The 24,853-nt window shown below is 42.7% G+C and overlaps 1 protein-coding gene across 1 annotated transcript in view; it reads left to right on the top strand.

Moving 5' to 3' along the window:
- The window catches only part of LNPEP (leucyl and cystinyl aminopeptidase), a 108,604-nt gene that overhangs the window by 43,459 nt on the left and 40,292 nt on the right, over positions 1-24,853 (top strand). The window contains exons 4-7 of the mRNA XM_088444662.1: positions 4,996-5,127; positions 7,011-7,131; positions 11,048-11,202; positions 12,501-12,614. Of these exons, the coding sequence (XP_088300788.1) occupies positions 4,996-5,127; positions 7,011-7,131; positions 11,048-11,202; positions 12,501-12,614 (522 nt within the window). The remainder of the gene's footprint in view (positions 1-4,995; positions 5,128-7,010; positions 7,132-11,047; positions 11,203-12,500; positions 12,615-24,853) is intronic.

The raw sequence follows: 24,853 nt of genomic DNA, 5'->3' as shown, positions 1-24,853 counted from the left end.
ACGTCAGCGTGCAAGCCCATCACCATGGAAACAGTACACAACTATGGAACACAAATGGATACAAAGTTACTACAATCAGTATTGGTTATATACCATCATAAATATACTATAACATGCAGATATATCAAGTACAAGGCAGGCTAAGCCAATCTTCAAGAAAGAAACTAACTAGCAACATAATGAATACAAATCCCTCTCAATATGTGGTTAACAGCACAAATAATGATACTAAAATAAGTATCTAATTAATGCAAATAGCCCTAGATAACCAAAACAATCCTATAAAGAGAGTAATAATATTAATACAAACAATCTAACTGCATACAGATACCACATAATAGTGTCAATAAAAATACTGTACAGGGTACAGTATTTTTATTGACATTATTATGTGGTATCTGTATGCAGTTAAATGTGGATGTGACTGCATGAGGTCTCATGTTGGTTCTGGGAGGCACCAGACAGTTACATTTCATTCTCTGTTTATTCTTTGAATGAGGAGTGCTGCTTTCGATATATTGTGTATACAGTGCATCCGGAAAGTATTCACAACGCTTCACGTTTTCCACATTTTGTTCTGTTACAGCCTTTCTCCAAAATGGAATAAATAAATTTTTGTCCTCAAAATTGTACACACAATACCCCATAATGACAATGTGTAAAAAGTTTTTTTGAGATATTTGCAAATGTAATTAAAAAAAAAAAAAAAAAACACTAAAGCTGCATACACACACAACAATTTAGTAAATGAACGAATTTAGTAATCTAATCTATTTTTCAAGGGAAAAATGAACGAAAATTGTTTACTAAAATCGTTGAGTTGGTCAGTCTGACTGAACTTCAAACTACAAACGTGAACGTTTAACTCAGAAAGTGAACGATTTTTTTGACGATAAACGATATCGTTATCGATAATCGTTCAAAAAAATCGTGTGTGTATGCACCTTAATAAATCACATGGAAATAAGTATTCACAGCCTTTGCCATGAAGCTCAAAATTGAGCTCAGGTGCATCCTGTTTCCACTGTAAATTCAGTTGATTGGACATGATTTTGAAAGGTATACACCTGTCTATATAAGGTCCCACACTTGACAGTGCATGTCAGAGCACAAACCAAGCATGAAGTCCAAGGAATTGTCTGTAAACCTCCGAGACAGGATTGTCTTTAGGCACAAATCTGGGGAAGGGTACAGAAAAATATCTGCTGATTTTGAGGGTCCCAATGAGCACAGTGGCCTCCATCGTCCGTAAATGGAAGAAGTTCGGAACCACCAGGACTCTTCCTAGAGTTGGCCGGCCAACTAAACTGAGCGATCGGGGGAGAAGGGCCCTAGTCAGGGAGGTGACCAAGAACCCGATGGTCACTCTGGCAGAGCTACAGCATTCCTCTGTGGAGAGAGGAGAACCTTCCAGAAGGACAACCATCTCTGCAGCAATCCACCAATCAGGCCTGTATATTAGGCCTGTATATTAGAGTGGCCAGACGGAAGCCACTCCACATGGCAGCCCACCTGGAGTTTGCCAAAATGCACCTGAAGGATTCTCTGGTCTGATGAGACAAAGATTGAACTCTTTGGCGTGAATGCCAGGCGTTATGTTTGGAGCAAACCAGGCACCGCTCATCACCAGGCCAATACCATCCCTACAGTGAAGCATGGTGGTGGCAGCATCATGCTGTGGGGATGTTTTTCAGCGGCAGGAACTGGGAGACTACTCTGGATAGAGGGAAAGATGAATGCATCAATGTACAGAGACATCCTGGATGAAAACTTGCTCCAGAGCGCTCTTGACCTCGAACTTTGGCGACAGTTAATCTTTCAGCAGGACAACGACACTAAGCACACAGCCAAGATATCAAAGGAGTGGCTTCAGGACAACTCTGTGCATATCCTTGAATGACCCAGCCAGAGCCCAGACTTGAATCCGATTTGAACATCTATGGAGAGATCAGAAAATGGCTGTGCATCGACTCTTCCCATCCAACCTGATGGAGCTTGAGAGGTGTTGCAAAGAGGAATGGGCGAAACTGCCCAAAGATTGGTGTGCCAAGCTTGTGGCATCATATTCAAAAAGACTTGAGGCTGTAATTGCTGTCAAAGGTACATCAGCAAAGTATTGAGCAAAGGCTGTGAAGTGTGATTTCTTAAAAGTTTTTTTGCTAATTTAAAAAAAACAAAACAAAAACTAACACGTTGTCATTATGGGGTATTGTGTGTAGAATTTTGAGGACAAAAATGAATTTATTCCATTTTGGAATAAGGCTGTAACATAACAAAATGTGGAAAAAGTGAAGCGTTGTGAATACTTTCCGGATGCACTGTATATCCATCCTCATCCTTGGTGAGTGCAACGTTACAACACTGACATTGATGCAGCTGTTAGTTTCTTTCCCTCATGCCCTCATTTGAATTCACACAAAGCACTATTTCCATCCCCAGTCACCATGCTGATGGCCACACCAGTGAGCTTCATAATCTTTCTGAGCCTCAACTCAACCTATTTTCCCATAGGCCCTGAAGCTACATGGAGCACAATGGTTACAAATGCCTGAGTCTCCCCTATAATACCCTAATACAGAGGTTCCCAAACGCGGTCCTCAAGGCTCCATATCCATGGTTGAGTACAGGTGACGTAATTAGTACCTCAGTCAATGTGGTCATCCATGGATATCTCTATAACCTGAACTGTTGGGAGCCTTGAGGACTGTGTTTGGGAACATCTGTCTAATAGATGCTTTTTAATTGGGCTTTTGCCCAGCAAACTCCACAGAAACTCACAAAGCAATCAACCCTCTTGCCACCAAACCTAAGGGTGAATTACTGGTTCTTTATCTCTTTTCTTCATTTCATGTGGATAACCGCCTCCTACTACTGGAGGCAAATGCAGTCAGACCTCCTGAGTGCTGAGTGCCAGCTCTATCAGTCATTTTAAACTGTCTATCAGACATCTATTCATGGAGATTTCAAAAGCATTAACAATTACGTATATAAAGAAATTATAATGCATCCAATCATATTCCAGTCTCCGTCTCGTATCTCTCTGTCAGTTTGCCCAACATTTTCCCCCCTTCACAAAATCTGTATCTCTGTGTCACCTGACAGCGAGGAATAAAGGAGAGGGTGATCTCAGTCCTGCTGCTTCCACCTGTGCAGTATCTACAAAATGCACAAGATGCCAGCAATTCAAAGCATCAATACATAATCTCGCCCCATGCACAGCTGCAAGACTTCTTCCACACAGCTCCCCCTTTACTGGCTCTCTCATCAAACCTCATCCTCTTTACAGTTCCCGAAGACTCATTTCTTCAATGATCCCAATCTGTTTTCTATTCTCGCAGTCCTACTTCTTCTATACGTTATAGTAACCACTCAGACTTCCCCACCAGCAGCTACAGTTGTTATTCCCCTACGTTATGTATGACCTATTCCCCATAGCTCCTGGTCTGTTAACATTATTTGGCAGGTCTATGTATACCCTCTGCTTAATGTTATTGTACATGACTTGTTTGTATCATAATCCAACCAGTTACTGGTCTGTGCTTTATAAATAAATAATGGTAATAACAAGAAATTATAATGTTGTGATAATTGGAACGGAGGCAAGCGTGAGGCCATGACAATAGCGAAAGTCAGGGCCGTAACTAGGGTAGTGCGACCTGTGCCTTGGCACAGGGCACTGCAGGGCAGGGGGCGCTGTTTGGGCCTGTCAATTTTCCTGTTTACCATCATTCTCACTTGTAGCTTCCTCTTCTTTTATCCCCAGCATCTCCTGGCAGGGGGTACAGGGGAGTCCCTTCCCCGGCCCTTCCCCATAAGATCATGGCCCTTTTTCGGGTGCACATCTTATGTCCCTATTTAAAAAAAAAATGGGGGGGGGGGGGCTGCCAATGCTCTCTCTGGCACAGGCCTCCAAAAAGTTTAGTTACTGCTCTGGCGAAAGTAATAGGGTACAGCATCCAAATGAGGTATTGGTGTGAGGTACCCACCAAATTGATGAGGGATTGATGAGGGAACATCATGGTGTGGTGCTGGATACACACCTGGACATGGGACCTCATTCAGAGCCGCTCGCATCCAGCGTATGCAAATTTTTCAAAGTGACACCATGGGAAGCGATTGCTCGCCAAGGCATAAGCACACCCCCTTTGGCTGTGCGAGCGATCGCTCTGTGTATGCTGACACCCATTAGTGTATGTAGAGACGTCCACAAGCGCACGTCATCTCCTGGAAGTGTATTAAAACATTGGTACATCGAGCACCATCGGTAGCGATCGCAGCACTTGTGGTTGTCTTACCCTGCCGCAGCACTGCGAGGACTTCAGTGTAAATAACAAGCATGTGACATGTACTATGACGCTGCCTGTTAATTATGCACGCCTTAAAAACGGGGTTGAAACACCCAGGCACGCCTGCGTTCGCACCTCCACTCCCCCGTTATTAGTGTCCTGCACCCACAAACGGCCTCTCCTGTCACTCATTTCACTAGGCTGTCTTTGCTGGGTGAGCGAGCGGGCTGCGAACGCATAGAGTAGTTCGCGCACGTGCAGAACAAAGTGTGCGCGCTCGCAAACCATCGAGCCGCTTGCGAGCGGCTCTGAATGAGGTCCATGGTGCGACCCAGCAATGCGATGTAACGATATATCACAACGCCATACGCACTGCACAATACTGTACGATGATGCGGTATATCGTTACATGTCTAATGTAAACTATACTGCATCGTCCCATCTGATGTGCAGCACACCCTGGTTTTCAGGGTACCTACTATACGATGGACATTCCGATCCGTCATGGATGATACATTGTATACTGTGTACCCACCAAACCTTCCAACATGAGAAATCGGGGAACATATAGATATAGAAAATCGTTGCTCATCCCTGATACGCCCAAATTCTATCCCTATCCAGGAGGAAACAATCACTTTTGGGTGAAACTCCGCCCCTTTCAAGGCTTGTACATAGTTTTGACCTTGTGAAATGTTTCCTCTTTCAGACCAACACAATCGCACTCCCAGATGGGCTTTTACTGGATGAATTTGCAACCAGTGTGAAAATGAGCACTTACCTGGTGGCTTTCATTGTGTCTGATATGAAGAATGTGTCTGCACTTGACAATGGGACTCTGGTAAGTACAGTAGGACCAACTGTGAATAATTTAAAACCTCACTTTACTATGAATAGTCCATGACATACAGGGCCTGATTCAGACCCAGTCGCAAGCGCTGAGCGCTCGCAACCGGGTCGATGGTGGCCCAGAGCGCATACGCACGACGGAGCCGGCTCCATCGTGCGCATGCGCGAGACCCGGATAGCGACGGGCAATCCGTCGCTCCGGGTCTCGTACCAAAGGGGGCGTGCTGTCGATGTTGAGTGACAGCACGCCCCCTTTGGTGGGCGGGCCGGGGGAGTGGCTGCCCAAACGGAGGCGTTCCCATGTGAACGCCTCCATTTGGGGCCGGCCCCACTGACATCACGAGTGATGTCAGTGGGAGAGATTTCGGCTCTTAGAGCCGAAATCTCTCTGGGGCTTGCGGCAACGAGACCCTACCGCAAGGCCGGCCCTGATTCAGAGCGAGCGCTCTGTCAGAGCGACCGGCTCTGAATCAGGGCCGCAGGGCCTGATTCAGAGCCGGACGCTCTGACCAGAGCGCTCGCTCTGAATCGGGGCCCTCCTACATGAAAATGGAGCGTCCTCCTGGATGCTCGCATAGCTGTGGGTGACCACCCACAGCTTATGCGAGCATCCATGATGATGGTCGCGGTGGTCAAGACCATCGCGACGATCGGACTTGCGACGGAGACCCTGCGGTAGGGTCTCGCTGCCGCAAGCCCTGGAGTGATTTTGGCTCTATCAGAGCCAAAATCACTCCCACTGACATCACTACTGATCAATCGACAGCACGCCAACATCGACAGCACGCCCCCTTTGGTGCGAGACCCGGAGCGACGGCTACCCCATCGCTAGCCGGGTCTCGCGCATGCGCATGACGGAGCTCCCTCCGTCGTGCGCATGCGCAGTGGGGTAACATCGACCCGCTTGCGAGCGTCCTGCGCTCGCGAGCGGGTCTGAATGACCCCCACAATTCCTTTGTGATACATTCAGAATTACTTGTAGTTTTTCTATAATACTTGTTTATTAACTAAGGCTGGGCATACACTGACAGATAGAAATGTGTCAGACCGACAGACTATATCTGGCAGCCTGACACCCAGCAGATATCATGGCTATATGAGACATGTCACAGTGTATTTGCCACAATATCTGCCTTCTATGCTGTAGACCTTTTCCCATTCCTTCCCTGTCAATGAACAGGGCAAATGTCCATACACTGCCCCATGTGGCCGACTTGTAACTTCAAAATATTGTATCTGACAGACATGCTGGAAAACTCGACCTGCGAGACCACACAATATTGTCGGATGGGTCACACATATACATACTCAGTACAGTACAATTATCTGGGAGAACCACAGAAATTAGGCAGGTTGCCCAGATAATTATATAGTGCATGGCACAGCATTAACTGAGTATTATATAATGGATTTAATAATATAATGGCTTTAAATAATGGCTTTGTAATAGGTTTTATCTAAATTTGATTTATAACAAAAGGACATAGCATTCATTGTTATACATGGGTGCATCATTACCATAAATATACAAAGGGCTTCAATGTTGTACATAATATAAATTAATTAAATAGTCCAAATGTCATGATAGATATATAGTTTATTTTGATCATATCCAGCTGTCAGGCTAAGATTGGTCTGTTGTTGTCGTGTGTCTTGCTATAGTGTAACAAGATCATATTCTGTAAATGTAATGCTGGATATGTACATAAAGTGCCCCCTGAACATATTAAACTGCCTAGAAATTAAGTTTAACCAAACTTGTTTTCAAATGTAAGCAAGCTGATATTCTAATACTTATGATTTGTGATATAGTTAATCATTTGTGTTGCCTATATTTTATACTTAATAACTATTTTGTTATTGTTTATTCAACAGCTGTCTGTCTATGCTGTACCAGAGAAAATAGATCAAGCCCAATATGCACTGAATGTTTCAATAACACTGCTTGACTTTTATTCAAAATATTTTGGAATCAAATATCCCCTCCCAAAACTAGGTTGGTAAATCTGTTCCAGTGCTGTTACCTCAATTAGAGATGACTATAAATTGCTGTGCTGCTCTAAATGCACCTTGTACCCAGGAATGTATTCGCTTAAAAAGAAAAACAACAATTTGTACTTTCGGATTTTTGCATCTTTCTCGCACCTCAGCCACTTACTGTCAGACTTGTAGTGTACTGAGGACTTGGCATTTGCACTTTTTTCAAAATCATAGTGTAAATTCTCACAAAGCTGCATGGTGGGACCTTGTCTTTTTTCACAGATTACTTGCTTTGCTATAGTATGAAATATACTGATAGTGTATAAAATGAGAAATGACTAAATTTTTGAGCAAAAAAGACACGTTTCATTTGGAGCTCATTGAAAAATGCAACAAATCCGCCCCATGCGGACTGGTGTATGTGGGCACGGAATGTAGTCAGCATCCCGGCCTGAGGGATGCCGACGGTCGAAATATCGGCGCCAGAATCCTGACCGCGTCGGGATCCTGACTCCGGAATCCCGACCGCCGGCATCCCGAAAGTAACTCGGTGGTTAGGGTTAGGCACTAAGGGGGGAGGTTTAGGGTTAGGCACTAAGGGGGGAGGTTTAGGGTTAGGCACTAAGGGGGAGGTTTAGGGTTAGGCACTAAGGGGGGAGGGTTAGGCACTAAGGGGGGAGGTTTAGGGTTAGGCACTAAGGGGGGAGGTTTAGGGTTAGGCACTAATGGGGGAGGGCTAGGCACTAAGGGGGGAGGGTTAGGGTTAGGCACTAAGGGGGGAGGGTTAGGGTTAGGCACTAAGGGGGGAGTTTTAGGGTTAGGCACTAAGGGGGGAGTTTTAGGGTTAGGCACTAAGGGGGGAGTTTTAGAGTTAGGCACTAAGGGGGGAGTTTTAGAGTTAGGCACTAAGGGGGGAGTTTTAGAGTTAGGCACTAAGGGGGGAGTTTTAGGGTTAGGCACTAAGGGGGGAGTTTTAGGGTTAGGCACTAAGGGGGGGTTAGGCACTAATTGGGGAGGATTAGGGTTAGTCACTAAGGGGGGAGGGTGAGGGTTAGGCACTAAGGGGGGAGTTTTAGGGTTAGGCACTAAGGGGGGAGGGTTAGGGTTAGCCACCGGTGAGGTAGGGGTGAGGGTTAGTGTTACTTTCCATAAATAAGGGTGTCGGGATGCCACTGTCGGTATTCTGATCGGCGTCATCCTGACTGCCGGGATCCCATACACAAACCGTGGGCACATCTGTATATAAATACCTAAAAAGCAGTTTTAAAATTGCATCGCTTTGCACAAGCCTTTCATTCATTCCTATAACCGAGAGGTCCTCTGTAATCTCTAGTGATGCTGTTACACTGCAGGCTGTACTCTCCTGTTGATTTGCTGATGGTAATTGATTTGCATCACATTAGCATGAAAATGAATTTGTGCACATTCTCCAGTTGTCCTATTACCATATCTCTTGATTACTCACTTGTTCACCTTGTTAATTATTTAGCATTTTTCAACTTTGAGAGCGTTTAAAGTGTTTTTATCTGACTGCACAAAGTGAAAATGATGTTTCACAATATGAAGCTGTGATTATTATTGCTGCTCTCGGAAATCGAGCTGATGAGCAGAGATAATCAAGAGACATTTATCAGATTTTGTCGTCATTTGTTTGACATTACAAAACATTCTGTTGCTTGCACGTAAACATTGCTAAAGTAGTCTTACGGCTTAGAAATGAGGGAACTTGAAACCCGCCAAACGCATGGAGCAGATTGGCAGTCAGCCATCACCTTGTTATCAGTCAGTAGCCATGCAGAGAGCTTACTAGCTAAAGGGGAGGTGTGTCAAGCCTTGGAGAGAGATAAAATGAAGAAGTTCCTCATAGCAACCAATCCGTTTCTAACTGTCATTCAACTAGCACAGTCTATGAAATGACAGTTAGAAGCTGATTGGTTGCTATGGGCAACTTCTCCATTTTATCTCTGAAAGGCTTGATAAATCTCCAAGTGTTTTGGGGGGGGGGGGTGTTCCCCTGCAATGTAGAGCACCATGCCTGAAATTAAATGAACAGACTGATTTTCTCTATACATTGCCTTTCTTCTTTACTGTTCTGTCATTTAGTATAGCAGCTTTGTCAGTCACTGTACAAGGCGTCGTTCCGTGATCATGTCAGTGTGCTTTTCTGTTTTTCTGACCATTTGTGCTGACCATACACCTGCACGATTTCGGCCCGATTGCCCGATTTTTGACGAGTCTTACGATGGATCCTGTGGAAATCGTGTATTTTTTTTATCCGATGCGCGCTCCCGCAGCTCCTATAATCTGATCGTATGATCAGATGTGCAGCCCATATGTTCCATCCTATCGTGTGCGGATCGTGCCGTTTATTTTGTGCATGCGATGCATCGTGCGGCAATTCAACTCATTTCAATGACTTTTTCCCTGATGACAGCGTGAGGCACACGATTGATCGTATGACAGATCGTGTGCTAAGAAAAAGGACAAATATGCCGCCGGGATCTCTGGGAAGTCGGACGGTGGATCGGATCTGATGCTGGTCGCGCAGGTCTATGGCCAGCATTAGAGCAGTGTTTCCCAACCTCAGTCCTCAAGGCACACTATCAGTCCAGGTTTTAGCAATATCTATGCTAGAGCGCAGAATGTTAAATGTAAATAACTGAGGTACTAATTAAGACACCTGTGCTCAAGTATGGCTATCCTTAAGACCTGGACTGTAAGTGTGCCTTGAGGACCGTGGTTGGGAACCCCCTGATCTAGAGCTTTGCAGACCTTCACCTTGTTATATGTGCAATAGAAAATTGTTTGGCTTCTTCAGCTTCTTGTATTTTGTATATTTTTCTATTGTCACACCCCTGGGCTAGTTCTAGAACCAAAACGCCCATCTCTATATAATTTCCGTCTTAAATTCCTGTGTCAAAATGGCTGAGAATCGGTGGCTTGCAAAAGAGGCGGCTTAGTAAATCTAATGGTAAATCTAATGGTGTGGTATTCTTAGCTCTGCCATGGTGTGTTGCTTCATGAATGTATCTTCACGTTATTCACAGCTGGAGATCTATGAGCATTTTATGCTGTTGTGTCAATATGTTCAATAAACATAGGAAAAAAGTAACACCTTCTTTTTTGTTTATTTGTTGGGTTACAGACTTAAGGAGCCCGTACACCAACAATCGCAAACTGGTTGGGTACGGGATGCCGGCGGTCAGAATTCCGACTCCGGCATCCCAACAGGGTTAGGATACCGACACTTGTTAGTCAGTATCCTAAGCCTTCCCCTCTCCCTAACCCTCTCTCACCACTGCCTAAACCTAACCTCCCCCCTAGTGCCTAACTCCAGTAATTACCATCATGATGCCGGTGTCGGGATTCCAGCGCCGTTCTTCTAAGTGCCAGCATCCCGACTGTCGGCATATTGACCGCATCCCATCACAAACAACCATTACCTGATCCCATGTGATTTTTTTCCCCCCAATTTAACGAATCTTCGATAAACCGATATGCGTCCACACCTTGCTGATATTTTCCAGGGATTCGCCACTCATTTTCACCACAGATAGGATCTGTGAATGTGCATTTTACTAGTCTGTGGATTGTTGTATTGTATAAAAGGTCACCAAATTGGCCGTTCGTTACCATACACTGCCAATTTAGAGCCACGATTGGACAACAAAATCCAACTGATTCTGATCTTTATTTGGTTGGAATCAGTAGCAGGTAAAGCCATGCCAGCGACACACAGAGTTTCTTCAGTCATGTGATCTCTTTGCACCATTCAATGTTTTATATGATTAAAATATTTCAATATTTAGCTGTACTTGGCACTTGCTTACATTTTAATAAAAAAAAGAAAGAAACATTTGAAGTAACCTTTCAGAAATAATTATTCTGTTTGATATCACTTGACATGATAATGAGTATTTGTTTCATTGTAGATCTGGTGGCTATCCCTGATATCCAGGCAGGTGGAATGGAGAATTGGGGCCTGATTACCTTCCGGGAGACCACTCTTCTTTTCCAAGAGGGCTCCTCTTCTCTTATGGACAAACAACTGATTACTGCTGTCATTGCTCATGAGATGGCGCATCAGGTAGCTATTGTTACCATTTGTAGATTTTTCACATATTTTTTCGACCCCCAAAGGCACTACCTAAAGTCAGGGTCGGATTCACAATGGGCCGGATGGAGCTTCAGCTCCAGGTCCCCATCTAATAGGCCCACGGCATCTGCTGCGCTGTTGTAGACAGGAATTGTCGTTGCTTTTTTTTCCTTCTACAACGACAGAAAAACAAAGTTTTTACACTATGCATGAATTTTAGATGTTATACTGTAAAGTTTTTTTTTTTAAAACCTAAAATACTACACTAGTATCACTGTTTGATGTTGGGTGCTCCTTGGGGAAGTAATACTACACTATAGGCCAGATTCAGAGTTGTACTCTATGCACACAGCAGCTGCAGGAGGTAATATACACCATCATCTGCAAAATGAGGAGCCCGCTCCACTGAGCATACAGGAACGTCTCTTAAATTATATTCAATATTTTAAAATGGAAAATGCCTGAAGATCCTGCAGAAAATGAGAGCTGAAAAATAATTGCACTTACATAACTGGATATTTAATGGATAAAGCCCATAAAAATACATTTACCTCATTTTCTTATTTTATTCTCCCTTTTATAGGTTTCTAGTAAAAATATTATGCGATAAATGTGTAACATATTTGTTAGGTAGATTCTGCAAAGGTGTTAATATCTACAGGCAAGATAAATCTGCAATCAAAGACCTATTGTTTTCATATCCATCCCTTTACCACCTGCTAAGGCACTTGTGTCTGCCTTAAGGTGCCCACAAATTAGGCGAAATTTTACACGATCAGCCCAATTCCGACGCATCGGGACGACAGATCATGTAAAATATGTCCTAATCCTGAGCGTCCACTCACGATTCCGATTCCGATGCGAGTCCCCGCTGGTCGTACATCGCATCTTCAGATCCTGCCTGCTGCAGGCAAGATCTAAAAATCTCAGCCACGATGCACGGGAATAGTATAGGATGCACGATAGATTGTGGGCCAATTTGAATAGCTTTTAACACCAAATCGTGCCCACAATTGCCGGGGGAGAAATTGGACACGATATCGGATTGTAACCAGATCACCTAGTGTGTGGGCACATTTATTCATGTATAGTAATCCGCTCACAGTACAACAGTTTAGTAGCATGTTATAATAATGGTAGTTTGGGAGGCCGATATCTTTATGGGCAATATCATGATCGTAGGTCCTTAAAATAAAAGACTGCTATATCCACCACCGGACTAGGCAGAGTTTTTTGCTATTCTTCCAATCTTCAGTCATGTCCTCATAATGTAAGTCCTTGTCTTGCAGTGGTTTGGGAATCTGGTGACCATGGAGTGGTGGAACGATCTGTGGCTTAATGAAGGATTTGCAACCTACATGGAATTTTTTGCCTTGGAATCAAAATTTAAAGACCTGAATGATGTAAGTATATTGCTGCGCCAATCTCCATGTCATTCTCCATTGTGGACTTTTACAATGCCACCTTGAAGGACAGGTCCAAAACTATATTTATTTTTATATTTTATTATCTTTTATTTTTAAAGTTATTACATTAAACTTAAACAGAAGGTACAGATGGCCCTGTCCACATTGGCTTGCAATCTAGGTTATATGGGGACAATTGATGTTTAAAGTAGCAGAATAGCAATTGTAGTTAAGTTAGGTACACACTTCGGCAGATCAGACTGTTTATACAATACTATTGCAGACCTGCTCCCAGATTCTACATCCAATCCTCGCTACTCACATGTCCAATTTTTCAGCAGACCTACAATCTGTGTCTGCTGAAACAATCTGCTGAAAAACTACATTCGGTTGTGCAGTAAGGGGATTTATTAATGAGGAATTTAATCATAATGGTGAAGAGGGGGAGGTTGAGAATTAATAACCTGATTATTGGATGGGGAGAGGATCTCCAAAAATAACAAAATACAACGGCTTGGGGTTCCCCGCACGGAGGCATAACCTGCCCCGGGCTCTTTGAGCTGGCCCCGGTATAAAAAATACAGGGAACAAAACATGTAGGGGTCCCCCATATTTGATGAACCAGCACCAGGCTCTTGGAGCTGGCACCGGTTCTAAAAATACGAGGAACAAAACAAGTAGGGGTCCCCCATATTTTCAGAACCAGCACTGGGCTCCACTAGCAGGGGGTTAGTGCCACAGCCAGGGGACACACTTGACTGGGTCCCCCAGCCAAAGCATTCTCCTCTAGCTAGTCAGCCCAGAGCGGGGATTCCTGGGGAAGTGGGGACCCCCCCAATAAAGGGGTCCCCCCTCTCCAGGGCACCCAAGGCCAGGGCTGAAGCCTGGGGTTATCCCTGGCATCCCTGGGCTGTGGGTGCCGAGTTGATAGTCCATTAATAAAAGTGTAATATTGTCTTATACAGGTGGAACCAAAAGGTCCCAGCAAGCCTCCCCTGCATGCTGGTACTTTGAGAACCACAAGTACCAGCAAGTGGTGCATTAAGGGCCCGCTGGTACCTATAGTACTCCTGTAAAAGAAAAATGAAATAAAAACAGAACACTGAATGTTTTAATAATTTATTTTGCTGCACCTTCACCTGGCGTCTTCTATCTTCAGGAGCTCTTCATCGCTCCTCCTCTGCCGTCGGACTGACACCCGCTGCCTCGCGCTGGCTTATATAAGCCAGAATAAATGGGCAGGGCGATGATGCGGTGAGCTTTCCACGGCCATCTTGAATTTAAAAAATGGTGCCGCAATGCCATTTTTTTAAATGGGAAGCCAGCCGCTCCGCTGCACACTGCCGAACTATGCAAGGTAATAGCCACCTACTGCTGCATCGTCCCGCGGCTTCCTCTCGCGCCACCACCAACCAGGCCCGCCGCCACCCCCCATTCCCGCCACGTCCTGACGCAATTCCTGCTGCGTCTTGCAGCAGTGGCAGACGGTGAAGGATCCCGCACCGCTGGGCTGCCAGACCGGACATCGGTCGCCAGCTCCCGTCTCTGCAGCTTACACACTACAATATTGGTCGCCGGGTCTCCTATTTTGTATGCATGTTTAAAACCCAGAAGACTTGATCAGGTCTATGGAACGGTCGGTGGCGGGTACACACTTGTCCAATGCAGAGCAGACCCGTTGGTCGGGAATCAAATCTCCTGCGGATTGGATAAGTTTGTACCCAGCGTTAGTGTTGTGTGTGGCGACACATAAGATGAACTAGAGTACAGTACTGCTGGCAGTTATAACCGTCCTTCTCCATTTACATTAACCATATGTGTTTCTGTTCTGGTTCTGGCAAAGGCTTTTGATCTTGTGGTACATGACCACTGCCACTGGTGTGGTTATCGTTCAGATTGGAGTATCTTTGTTCCCGCTGTACTTTATTTTTCCCCACGTTCACAGAGGTTGCAGCTACAGCAAACAAGGAACCACGGAGATCACCAAAGGAGGAACAAAGATGGTCAGCTGATCTGAGATGGTACCGCAGTCCTAGTCCTTGGTGTGAGGACTCCTCCGCAGCACCTTGTAGTTTCCCACTGCCCTCACAGATTACTAACAGTGTTCTCTTTGTGAGAAGATGATTATGTGAGAGATGGAGCACAGAGCTGACCTAAAACACATCAATCACATCCTTAAAAATATTATGTAAGCGCACATACTCCTAGGTTAAAGTCACTACTACAGGTCAAATTTAACACAGCTAAAAGTCAGTCCTACGCCCCACATCCAATAAAAAAGTGAAGATTCCCATGTTTTATCTTATTTGAAAAACTCATTGAGGTGCGTTAATAGTAAGGAAAAGGAGGTGAGAAGGGCATATTTCAGTTCTAGTCACCGACTTTAATCAATTAATAATTTGCTCTATTAGCTGCAATGTATACTGCAGCACAACTTGTCATAAAAAAAAGATAGAGCTGTAATGGACCCCTTAACGTATTTATATAATTAGGGAGAATATCCTCTTAGATTCTTTAATTCTTTGTAAGGATTATTTCAATCATAGTTATATAGAGACAATTCAGATATAATGTAAAACCAATAAACATATTTTATTTCCAATTCCGACATTAAAAACAACGATTACCCATACTGGCCTACTCTCCCAGAACGACCGCCATCTGCCTACATGCCCTCACCCCCATGCGCACACACCCGCTGGGGTGGGGTTGATAACATGATTCACGCTGAATCGGAAATCTCGGCATTGTGCAGCGAGGGCGTACGTTGATTATGCAATTGCCGGTCACGTTCCTTCTCCTCCCCTAATGTGGGTAAAGTTTCTAGCCACTCCCCCAAATGCCGTGTAACGACCCCCTCAATGCCGACCTGGCTGCCCCCTCCCGGAGAGGGCAGCCGGAAAGTTGACAAGTATGCAGTAACCTGTGCAGAGTAGGGTGTAAAACCAGGACAGATCTCACATTAGTGAAACTTGGGGGTGCACACTCATTTCTGGCAGAAACTCCTCAAGCAGTTTGGTCCAGGTTTAAATGTTCTATGCAAGTAACTGTGGCATTTACTTTTATCTAATTGGGCATTTTGTGTAACACTACTTGCCGGCTTTCGTCTATCCATTTTATGGTTCTGCTTTGTGATTACGTTTTTTTCTGCTTTTTTTTTATAGTAATTTCACTGGTCAACAGTACTTAAATCTGAGTATACCCAGGTTCAGGTGTATTATTGCAAATGTTATTTTTCAGTTTGTGATTTTAAATGAACAAAGACCTAACTTTGTGATTGATACTCTAGAAATCCGAAATAATAGTCTACAACAGTGGTTCCCAAACTGTGCGCCATGGCACCCTGGGGTGCCTCGGGACACTTGCAGGGGTGCCTCAGGATGGTGGTCTAGAATCAAATCAAACTATGTATGGTCAATGTAATGTAAATATGTGGACAAACAGAAGCACAAACCTGTCCACTTCCACATTACTGAACCTAAGGATGACAGGTAAGCACAATGTACTTCACTTTACTATATTACTACATGTTTTCAAGAATTTCTCAATAACAAACTTAAACTTAGGGGTGCTGTGAAAACAATGCTGATACTCTAGGGCGCAGTGATTCAAAAAAAGTTTGGGAACCACTGGTCTACAATATATTAGTTTAGTGATATGCAATAAGCATCAGTTACCACATGATGGTGCTATTGGCTATGTTCAGTGGATATGCAGTGTACTGGGAAGGAGATGTTCATTTTATAGTTATGTTGCACCAGAATTATCCTCAGTGCTTTGCAAATTGGATGAAACATAATAAAACAAGGCTGCACTTTAATAGACAGACAATGGGGTAGGAGGACACTGCTTGCAGCATTATGATACTGTATATAGCAAAATAGGAGTTTGATACAGGATACTGCATATTGATCCAGTCAGATTGCAATCTATCAGAGAACTGACTGAGTATAGAAAGAGAATACATGTAAGCTTTGTGTGAATTATGTACTGGGGTGGTGATCGTGTACAATAGCCTAGGCAAGTTATGGGACTAACTTATTCAGCGTTTCTGAAGAGGAGCATTTTCAGTGAAGATTTGGAGACTACAGGAAAGCTCACAACGGGAATGTAATAGGTTCCGATTTTATGGAACCAGCGGGATTTTAGCGAGATTGCTATTAAATTTAAAGAGACAGTTATAAGAGAGAACCAGCCTTACAACTAACTGCCTCTTTAAATTTAGCAGCAATCTCGCTGAATTTCCGCTGGTTCTGTAAAACCGGAACTTATTACATAAGCCCCACTAACAGGAATTCTACACAGCAGTTTTTTTTTTTTTTTTTTTTTTTTTTTACATTTGTTTGTTTTTGTATCCCCTTAGGGAATAACCATTTTGATGCTTATGTAGAGTTTAGCATTTTCCATAGTATGTGCTGGCGTATAACACAACTGAAAGACCTTACTCCTCTGTGTTTGCTGAGCCAGAGGCATCTCATGAGTAGCCTATGCACTGGGTTATTCCAGCAGTAACTAAAGCGTAGGAATGCGGCTTCAGTGTCAATAGTACATTCAATAGTCACATTACGTAAGTTATACATAATAGGATACTGTAATGAAGTGTCATGTACTTCAAATATTAGATTGGCAGGATAGTGATAATAATAGAGGTGAAAGTGGCATTTATCATGTAAAAAATGAAAAAGAAAAGCACAAATTAAATTGCATTATATACATACACCCGTTATCTCTCTCTTTTTTAAGAATCCAACTGCTTCTTAAGTGCTGTGGTCCTAATGAAAATAGATCTAGGGATGTGCAGGCTCGGATAGGTTCGAGTTTGCACGCCGAGTTCGGATTTTTCCCTCCAAAAAAACAGAACTCAGAAAGAGGCTAAACGTTATCATGCATGGACAAACATCATCATTCCTGGACAAAAGTCCAGCAATGATGATGTTTGTCCATGCAAGATGACGTTTTGCCTCTTTCTCAGTTTCGTTTTTTGGAGGTAAAAATCCGAACTCAGCGTGCAAACTCGAACCTATCCGAGCCTGCATATCCCTAAGATTAACACAGCTTCCTTTAATATAGCGGCCACGCTAATGTTTTATAAAGTATAAATCTGAAACTCTGCCTCAGCCACATTAATGAGAACAGGCCCTTACTGTGCTCAGCCTACACTTTCCCGCTATGTAATTGATGATAATCTGTTATACTAGTATCAGTTAAAGGAATAGTCATGACAATATTTGCTGACCCCTGCACAGGCTAAAGTTTGTCCATATAATTATTTTTCTTTCTTTTGTGCATAAGTTCTGTCCTTTCTTACAATGTCTACTCGCTGTTACATTCTGTAAACACACTGGCCCTGTGCACAGATCACTTCCAAATTCCAATAAATCAGTAACTTTTTATTTTTGTAAACTTAATTACTGGACATTTCTCATAGTTAAACAGGGTTGCACAGCTTGTGGTCTGATATGGTCCTTCCAGGGATTTTTGATTGACCCTACCACTCCTTACAATCTCTATAGACCATCATATAATGTCATCATATAGATTCCTAGTGGGTTCCATTTAGAGTTGGAATCAAACACAGCTTACAGTGGAAATGTGTACCTGGACAAAGTCATCTTGCAGTTCAAGTGGCACAAATGGTATATTGTGATTTTCCATGTAGGGCTTCCTGCTCTCCATGTAGTAAACACACTGGACAACTTTGTCTGCACTGTAAATTCGACTTGAGCAGCAAGCTAGGACTCACCCCTTGTATTAACCCTAAATCTGTGTGCACCCATCAATCCGTTTTTTCACACCAGCTGTATCTTGGACAAATATGGTTAGCGTATAGCAGCACTACCTGGGTACGAAAGTGCTTATACTGCCCACCTACAGTAAATATTTTAACAGTACCATAAGCGGCATTAATGGAATAACCCACAGGTAACCTTCCATAGAGTAGAAAGTTATCAAAGTAAAGCTAGCAACCTGTAAAAGAGCGAGCAGAACAATACCTTATTATGGTCTGAACTGTAGGGCACTCGGGTAACTAAGGAGCCATTGCATGGAGGGTAATAGATGGAAAGGAGTCATGCAAGTTGAGTCCCATTTCCTGCTTACCTCCACCTATACTCCATGTTAATACAGATCAGTCGACATACATCTAGCCTCCTGGCGCATTAAACGGCCCTTCTAGTCCCGCAGTTGCGTGACTCAGTAGCACCGAACGTCTTTTCGTGCGTCTGTTTACCTTCAAATGCGTCTTATTCGCACAATACTGCTGCAAATGGATAGCACAAGCAGCTTCTGCTGATTAAAATGATATGGAGCATGTCTATGTTCTCTGTGCATCTGCGGGTGTATCTCCATGCTGAACACTATGTTACAGTGTTACAGCCGCTGACACTGTAACGTATCATTTCGCATGCAGATACAGTGGCAAACGCAGGATTTCTAGAGGGGGGTTTCCAAATGCTTGATTTTAGAATGAGTGTGGCCAGTCCATGAAGAGGGGATAATTAGCACTTAACCAGCTTTAATATCCATCATACAAAGTATATTGTGTGTCATAATTCCAGCAGATACAGGACCAGCGATCACAGTAACCTATTATATGTGTCATACATAATGTATAGTGTCATAATTCCAGCAGATACAGGACCAGCGATCACAGTAACCCATTATATGTGTCATACATAATGTATAGTGTCATAATTCCAGCAGATACAGGACCAACGATCACAGTAACCCATTATATGTGTCATACATAGTGTATAGTGTGTCATAATTCCAGCAGATACAGGACCAACGATCACAGTAACCCATTATATGTGTCATACATAGTGTATAGTGTGTCATAATTCCAGCAGATACAGGACCAGCGATCACAGTAACCCATTATATGTGTCATACATAGTGTATAGTGTGTCATAATTCCAGCAGATACAGGACCAGCGATCACAGTAACCCATTATATGTGTCATACATAGTGTATAGTGTGTCATAATTCCAGCAGATACAGGACCAGCGATCACAGTAACCCATTATATGTGTCATACATAGTGTATAGTGTGTCATAATTCCAGCAGATACAGGACCAACGATCACCGTAACCCATTATATGTGTCATACATAGTGTATAGTGTGTCATAATTCCAGCAGATACAGGACCAACGATCACCGTAACCCATTATATGTGTCATACATAGTGTATAGTGTGTCATAATTCCAGCAGATACAGGACCAGTGATCACAGTAACCCATTATATGTGTCATACATAGTGTATAGTGTGTCATAATTCCAGCAGATACAGGACCAGCGATCACAGTAACCCATTATATGTGTCATACATAGTGTATAGTGTGTCATAATTCCAGCAGATACAGGACCAGCGATCACAGTAACCCATTATATGTGTCATACATAGTGTATAGTGTGTCATAATTCCAGCAGATACAGGACCAGCGATCACAGTAACCCATTATATGTGTCATACATAGTGTATAGTGTGTCATAATTCCAGCAGATACAGGACCAACGATCACCGTAACCCATTATATGTGTCATACATAGTGTATAGTGTGTCATAATTCCAGCAGATACAGGACCAACGATCACCGTAACCCATTATATGTGTCATACATAGTGTATAGTGTGTCATAATTCCAGCAGATACAGGACCAGCGATCACAGTAACCCATTATATGTGTCATACATAGTGTATAGTGTGTCATAATTCCAGCAGATACAGGACCAGCGATCACAGTAACCCATTATATGTGTCATACATAGTGTATAGTGTGTCATAATTCCAGCAGATACAGGACCAACGATCACAGTAACCCATTATATGTGTCATACATAGTGTATAGTGTGTCATAATTCCAGCAGATACAGGACCTGCGATCACAGTAACCCATTATATGTGTCATACATAATGTATAGTGTATCATAATTCCAGCAGATACAGGACCAACGATCACCGTAAGCCATTAGGTGCGGCAGTAGGTCCATCTTGTCTGAGCTGAATGTTTATATTTTAGATGTGGGCACCATTCCAAGAACATGCAGCACTTGTAAAATTCTATTATATTACTATTTCTATTGAGGTAATGGTGTGGGCTGGGGAGGGGGGTTATCAGGCAGACGGAAACCCCCCCTGGGTTTGCCTATGAGGTACACCCGCACTCGCTCAGAGAACATAGGCATGCTAGATAGCACAAGCAGCTTCTGCTGATTAAAACGATATCTATTCACATCGTAGCGCGAATAAGACGCATTTGAAGTTGAAAAGACGCTCTGTGCTACCGAGTCACACTGAGCTCCCGTGTTATGTGTGGCACGACTTGTAGCGCACGGAGGATATATGTATGTGGGCACATCTGTGTTGCGAATGTAAAAGAGAACGTTTTCTGCATTTATTAATATGATCTGCACAAATATTTAGATGTTGTAGGGATTTATTCCATGTGTACACCTTTAAATGGTCATTCTCTGTGCATTTAATTAGTGCAATATTAAAATAAATAAATCTTTTATCCCTTTAATACACATCAAGTTCATCCACTATCATTTGAATTGACAGCTCATGTCCTTTTTTGAGCTCTTTTTCTTTTTTGTTTTCCCTTGTGCTGATTCTCTATTGGTGTATAGCTTCTCCTTTTACCATATTCCAAGTTTTGTTCAGTGCACAATGAATGGAGCTTGTAAATGGCAAATACATCTGTGTGTGTTCATCCAACCCGCAGCACAGTGGTGTCCAGTATTTTATTATTGTAATAATCCTCATCATTCATTTGTAAGGCACCACAGTACTGACCAGTGGGGAAAATGTTACATACTTAAAACAGGGACACACAAAGTAGACATAAGGTAGACAAAATAAATGTGGACACGGAGGGTAGGGAGGGCCCTGCACATACGAGCTTATATTCTAAGTGCCAGATGGCACAGCTGATAGAATAGGAGCAAGTGTGGATCAAAGTGGAGATTGGGACAACTGTGAGGGTGACTTAGTGTGGGTAGTAGAACCTGGGAGTAGGGTAAGTTCTTATAGAAAGACTCGTTTTCCCAGGAGCTTGTAAAGTTTTGGAAGTTGTGTGAGATCTGATCAGTGAATTCCCAAGTATTTAGCTGTACAGGGGAAGCCTTGTAGGTGGGAGTAAGAGGATGTTGCTATATCTACCAGGGCAAACAGTCTTCCTGTTATTGCACACACATTCTGTCATTTAAATGGTTAGGGCTGCTTTACCTCTCCTGCTTGGAAGTCAGTTCAACACTCATAGATGTTAAAAGTGTAAGTGCAATGTACAGAGTGCAGATCAGGTCATGTTACAGTGGTTTGGCTACAGGAAAGCTGATGTGCTTATTGTGGTTGGGCTATAAAATCGCAGTGCTGGTACTGCAGCAATCAGCTTGCACTGGGAAAATGTATGCATAGCATAGGAGTGTGCACACTGGTGTAGCCACAGTTCTTAAAATGTATGTTATTTATGGCATGATGTACAATTCAGCAGCTATAATATATATAATGCCTAACAAGTATTAATGCTGCTCTTAATAGAGTGAAGATACACAAATACAGGTGCAAAATACAATTACACGCCAGCCTATAATTATGCTAATGTTGCAGCATAAATAAACAATTAGCTCTGATTGCTGCCCGTCTACCCCCACACGTGATGCACTGCAGGTGATGACAGCTGTATAATACACATTTCAGTAAGATATGGCTGATACTGAGGCACATCTGAGATTCCGCTTTCCAGTAACTCGCTTTTTAAAAAAGAAAAAAAAACCTAAACCTCTGTGTTCAGCACTTCAGAAGATTTCTCCACTTTAAAAATTCATTAATTCAGTATATGATGAATTTGTAGTCTCTTAAATGCCCATCATGTTTATTCCACAATCAGTGACTTTGCAGAGTTAGAAGATGAGGAAAAAGCTCTTCTCTTCTATCAAGTAGACACTTCAGAACAGGCAGCGAGATTTGTAAATTTTGCAAATGCATAAGGACTTTTACCTTGGCCTTGTTTTCTAAAGGTTTTAATTCCTAACCACTAATGTAGCTAAGAGTGCATTGTGGTTACAGAATACAATGTGTGAAAGATATATTCTTTACAGTTCATAAAAGCAGGAAATAATGATTTAGTACAGGTTAGATGGAATTCCTGGCCATAGAAGAGTGGTTTCATCAGATCATAGGGTGCTTTCACACGTTCATCCAAAAATGCTCACTTAGCCGAAGCTCCTTTGTTATAAATATGCATGATGAGTGCAGGAATAGGTTAATGTGTGAACCTAAAATATAATTTATTTTTTTTTCAATCCGGTATGCGGTCGGCAGTTAGAGTTGGCTGCACTTTACATCAGATCTGTGCCCTACCTCCCACATATTCATCAAATGTGTGAAATTTACATGGTGCTACTGAGGAGACAACCAAGGGCAAGGTTAGAGCTACCGGATTCCAGCTGTTGGACCCAGTGAGAAACATTGCTGTTGCCACCTCTGTTCTTCCTGCAGTTATCTCACTATCCCCTTGGTGATAGCAGCTGCCGGCAAACATGGGGTACAACTAAGCATCGAGAATGTCAGTAAAGAAAACTGGTAAACTCACAGCTACTGCAAACCGGCGGACGAGTACAGTTGTATCTGTGTAGCACGAAAGCAGATGTCTTTTCTAGGAGCAGAAGAGGAAAGCCGTTCAGTTGGGATAAATAGTGAAGGACCACCAACAGTGATGCCACACAGAAGTTATGTTATTGGTGGATGGGAATGTCTTACAATAGCCACAGACACTTTTTCCACCAGCAGCAATTGTTACTCCACTACCTTATTTGTTTATTAACATTTATATAGCACACTAGCATTCCAGAAAGCATTACAGAGAATATTTAGTCTTTCACATTAGTTCCTGCCCCAGTGGAGCTTATCTTCCCTACCACATGAAGACATGCACATAAACTAGTGTTAATTTTATGTCCGAAGTCCAGCAGCCTACCAGTATTTTTACTTTTTTTGGCATGTGGGAGGAAACCCATGCAAACACAGGGAGAACATACAAACTCCATACATATAGATCCTTGGTGGGAATTGAACCCAAGACTTAAGTTCTATTAGGCAGCAATCTAATCATTGCCTACTACCATGCTGACACTTATATATGAGGTGTTCCCCACACCTTTTATTTTATAGTTCCAGCATACTATGTGGCACTTTATAAGTAAATTGTAAGCTCATTTGGGCTGCACCATCTTTACGTTTTTGTTTCTTGTATTTGTATGTCGTTTGTTTGTGTCGTCATCCCTTTAATGTACAGTGCTGTGTAATATGCCAGAACTTTATAATTAAAATATGATTATAATTAGGCCAACAAGTGCAAAGCTATCGCAAAATATATGCAGGTCAACACTAGCAACATGTACAGTCAGGTGCGTAAATATTGGGACATTGACAGAATTTTCATATTTTGACCTCTTTTCACCACCACAATGGCTTTGAAATGAAACAAACAATATGTGCTTTAACTGCAGACTTTCAGATTTAATTTGAGGGTATTTACATCCAAATCAGGTGAACGGTGTAGGAATTACAACGGTTTCTATATGTGCCTCCCACTTTTTAATGGGACAAACTAAACAATCCTAAATCTAACTTTCACTTTTTAATACTTTGTTGCAAATCCTTTGCAGGCAATTACAGCCTGAAGTCTGGAACGCATAGACCTCACCAGATGCTGGGTTTCATCCCTGGTGATGCTCTGCCTGGCCTCTACTGCAAATGTCTTCAGTTCCTGCTTGTTCTTGGGGCATTTTCCCTTCAGTTTTGTCTTCATCAAGTGAAATGCATGCTCAATCGGATTCAGGTCAGGGGATTGACTTGGCCATTGCATAACATTCCACTTTTTAGCCTTACAAAACTCTTTGGTTGCTTTTGCAGTATGCTTCGGGTCATTGTCCATCTGCACTGTGAAGCGCAGTCGTATGAGTTCTGAAGCATTTGAGTGAATATGAGCATATAATATTGCCCGAAACACTTCAGAATTCATTCATCAATAAATACAAGGGAACCAGTAATTACCCTCAAATTAAATCTGAAAGTCTGCAGTTAAAGCACATCTTGTTTGTTTCATTTCAAAGCCATTGTGGTGGTGAATAGAGGCCAAAATATGAATATTCTGTCAATGTCCCAATATTTATGCACCTGACTGTATATACGAGGGCTGATTTGAAAAGTACTGAAATTAGACTGATTTTT

This window comes from Taudactylus pleione, unplaced genomic scaffold (genome assembly GCF_031769625.1).
Source record: "Taudactylus pleione unplaced genomic scaffold, aTauple2 ptg000370l, whole genome shotgun sequence".
Classification (NCBI taxonomy): domain Eukaryota; kingdom Metazoa; phylum Chordata; class Amphibia; order Anura; family Myobatrachidae; genus Taudactylus; species Taudactylus pleione.
Note: the sequence above shows the minus strand (reverse complement) of the source record. Positions and strands in the feature narration are given on the sequence as shown.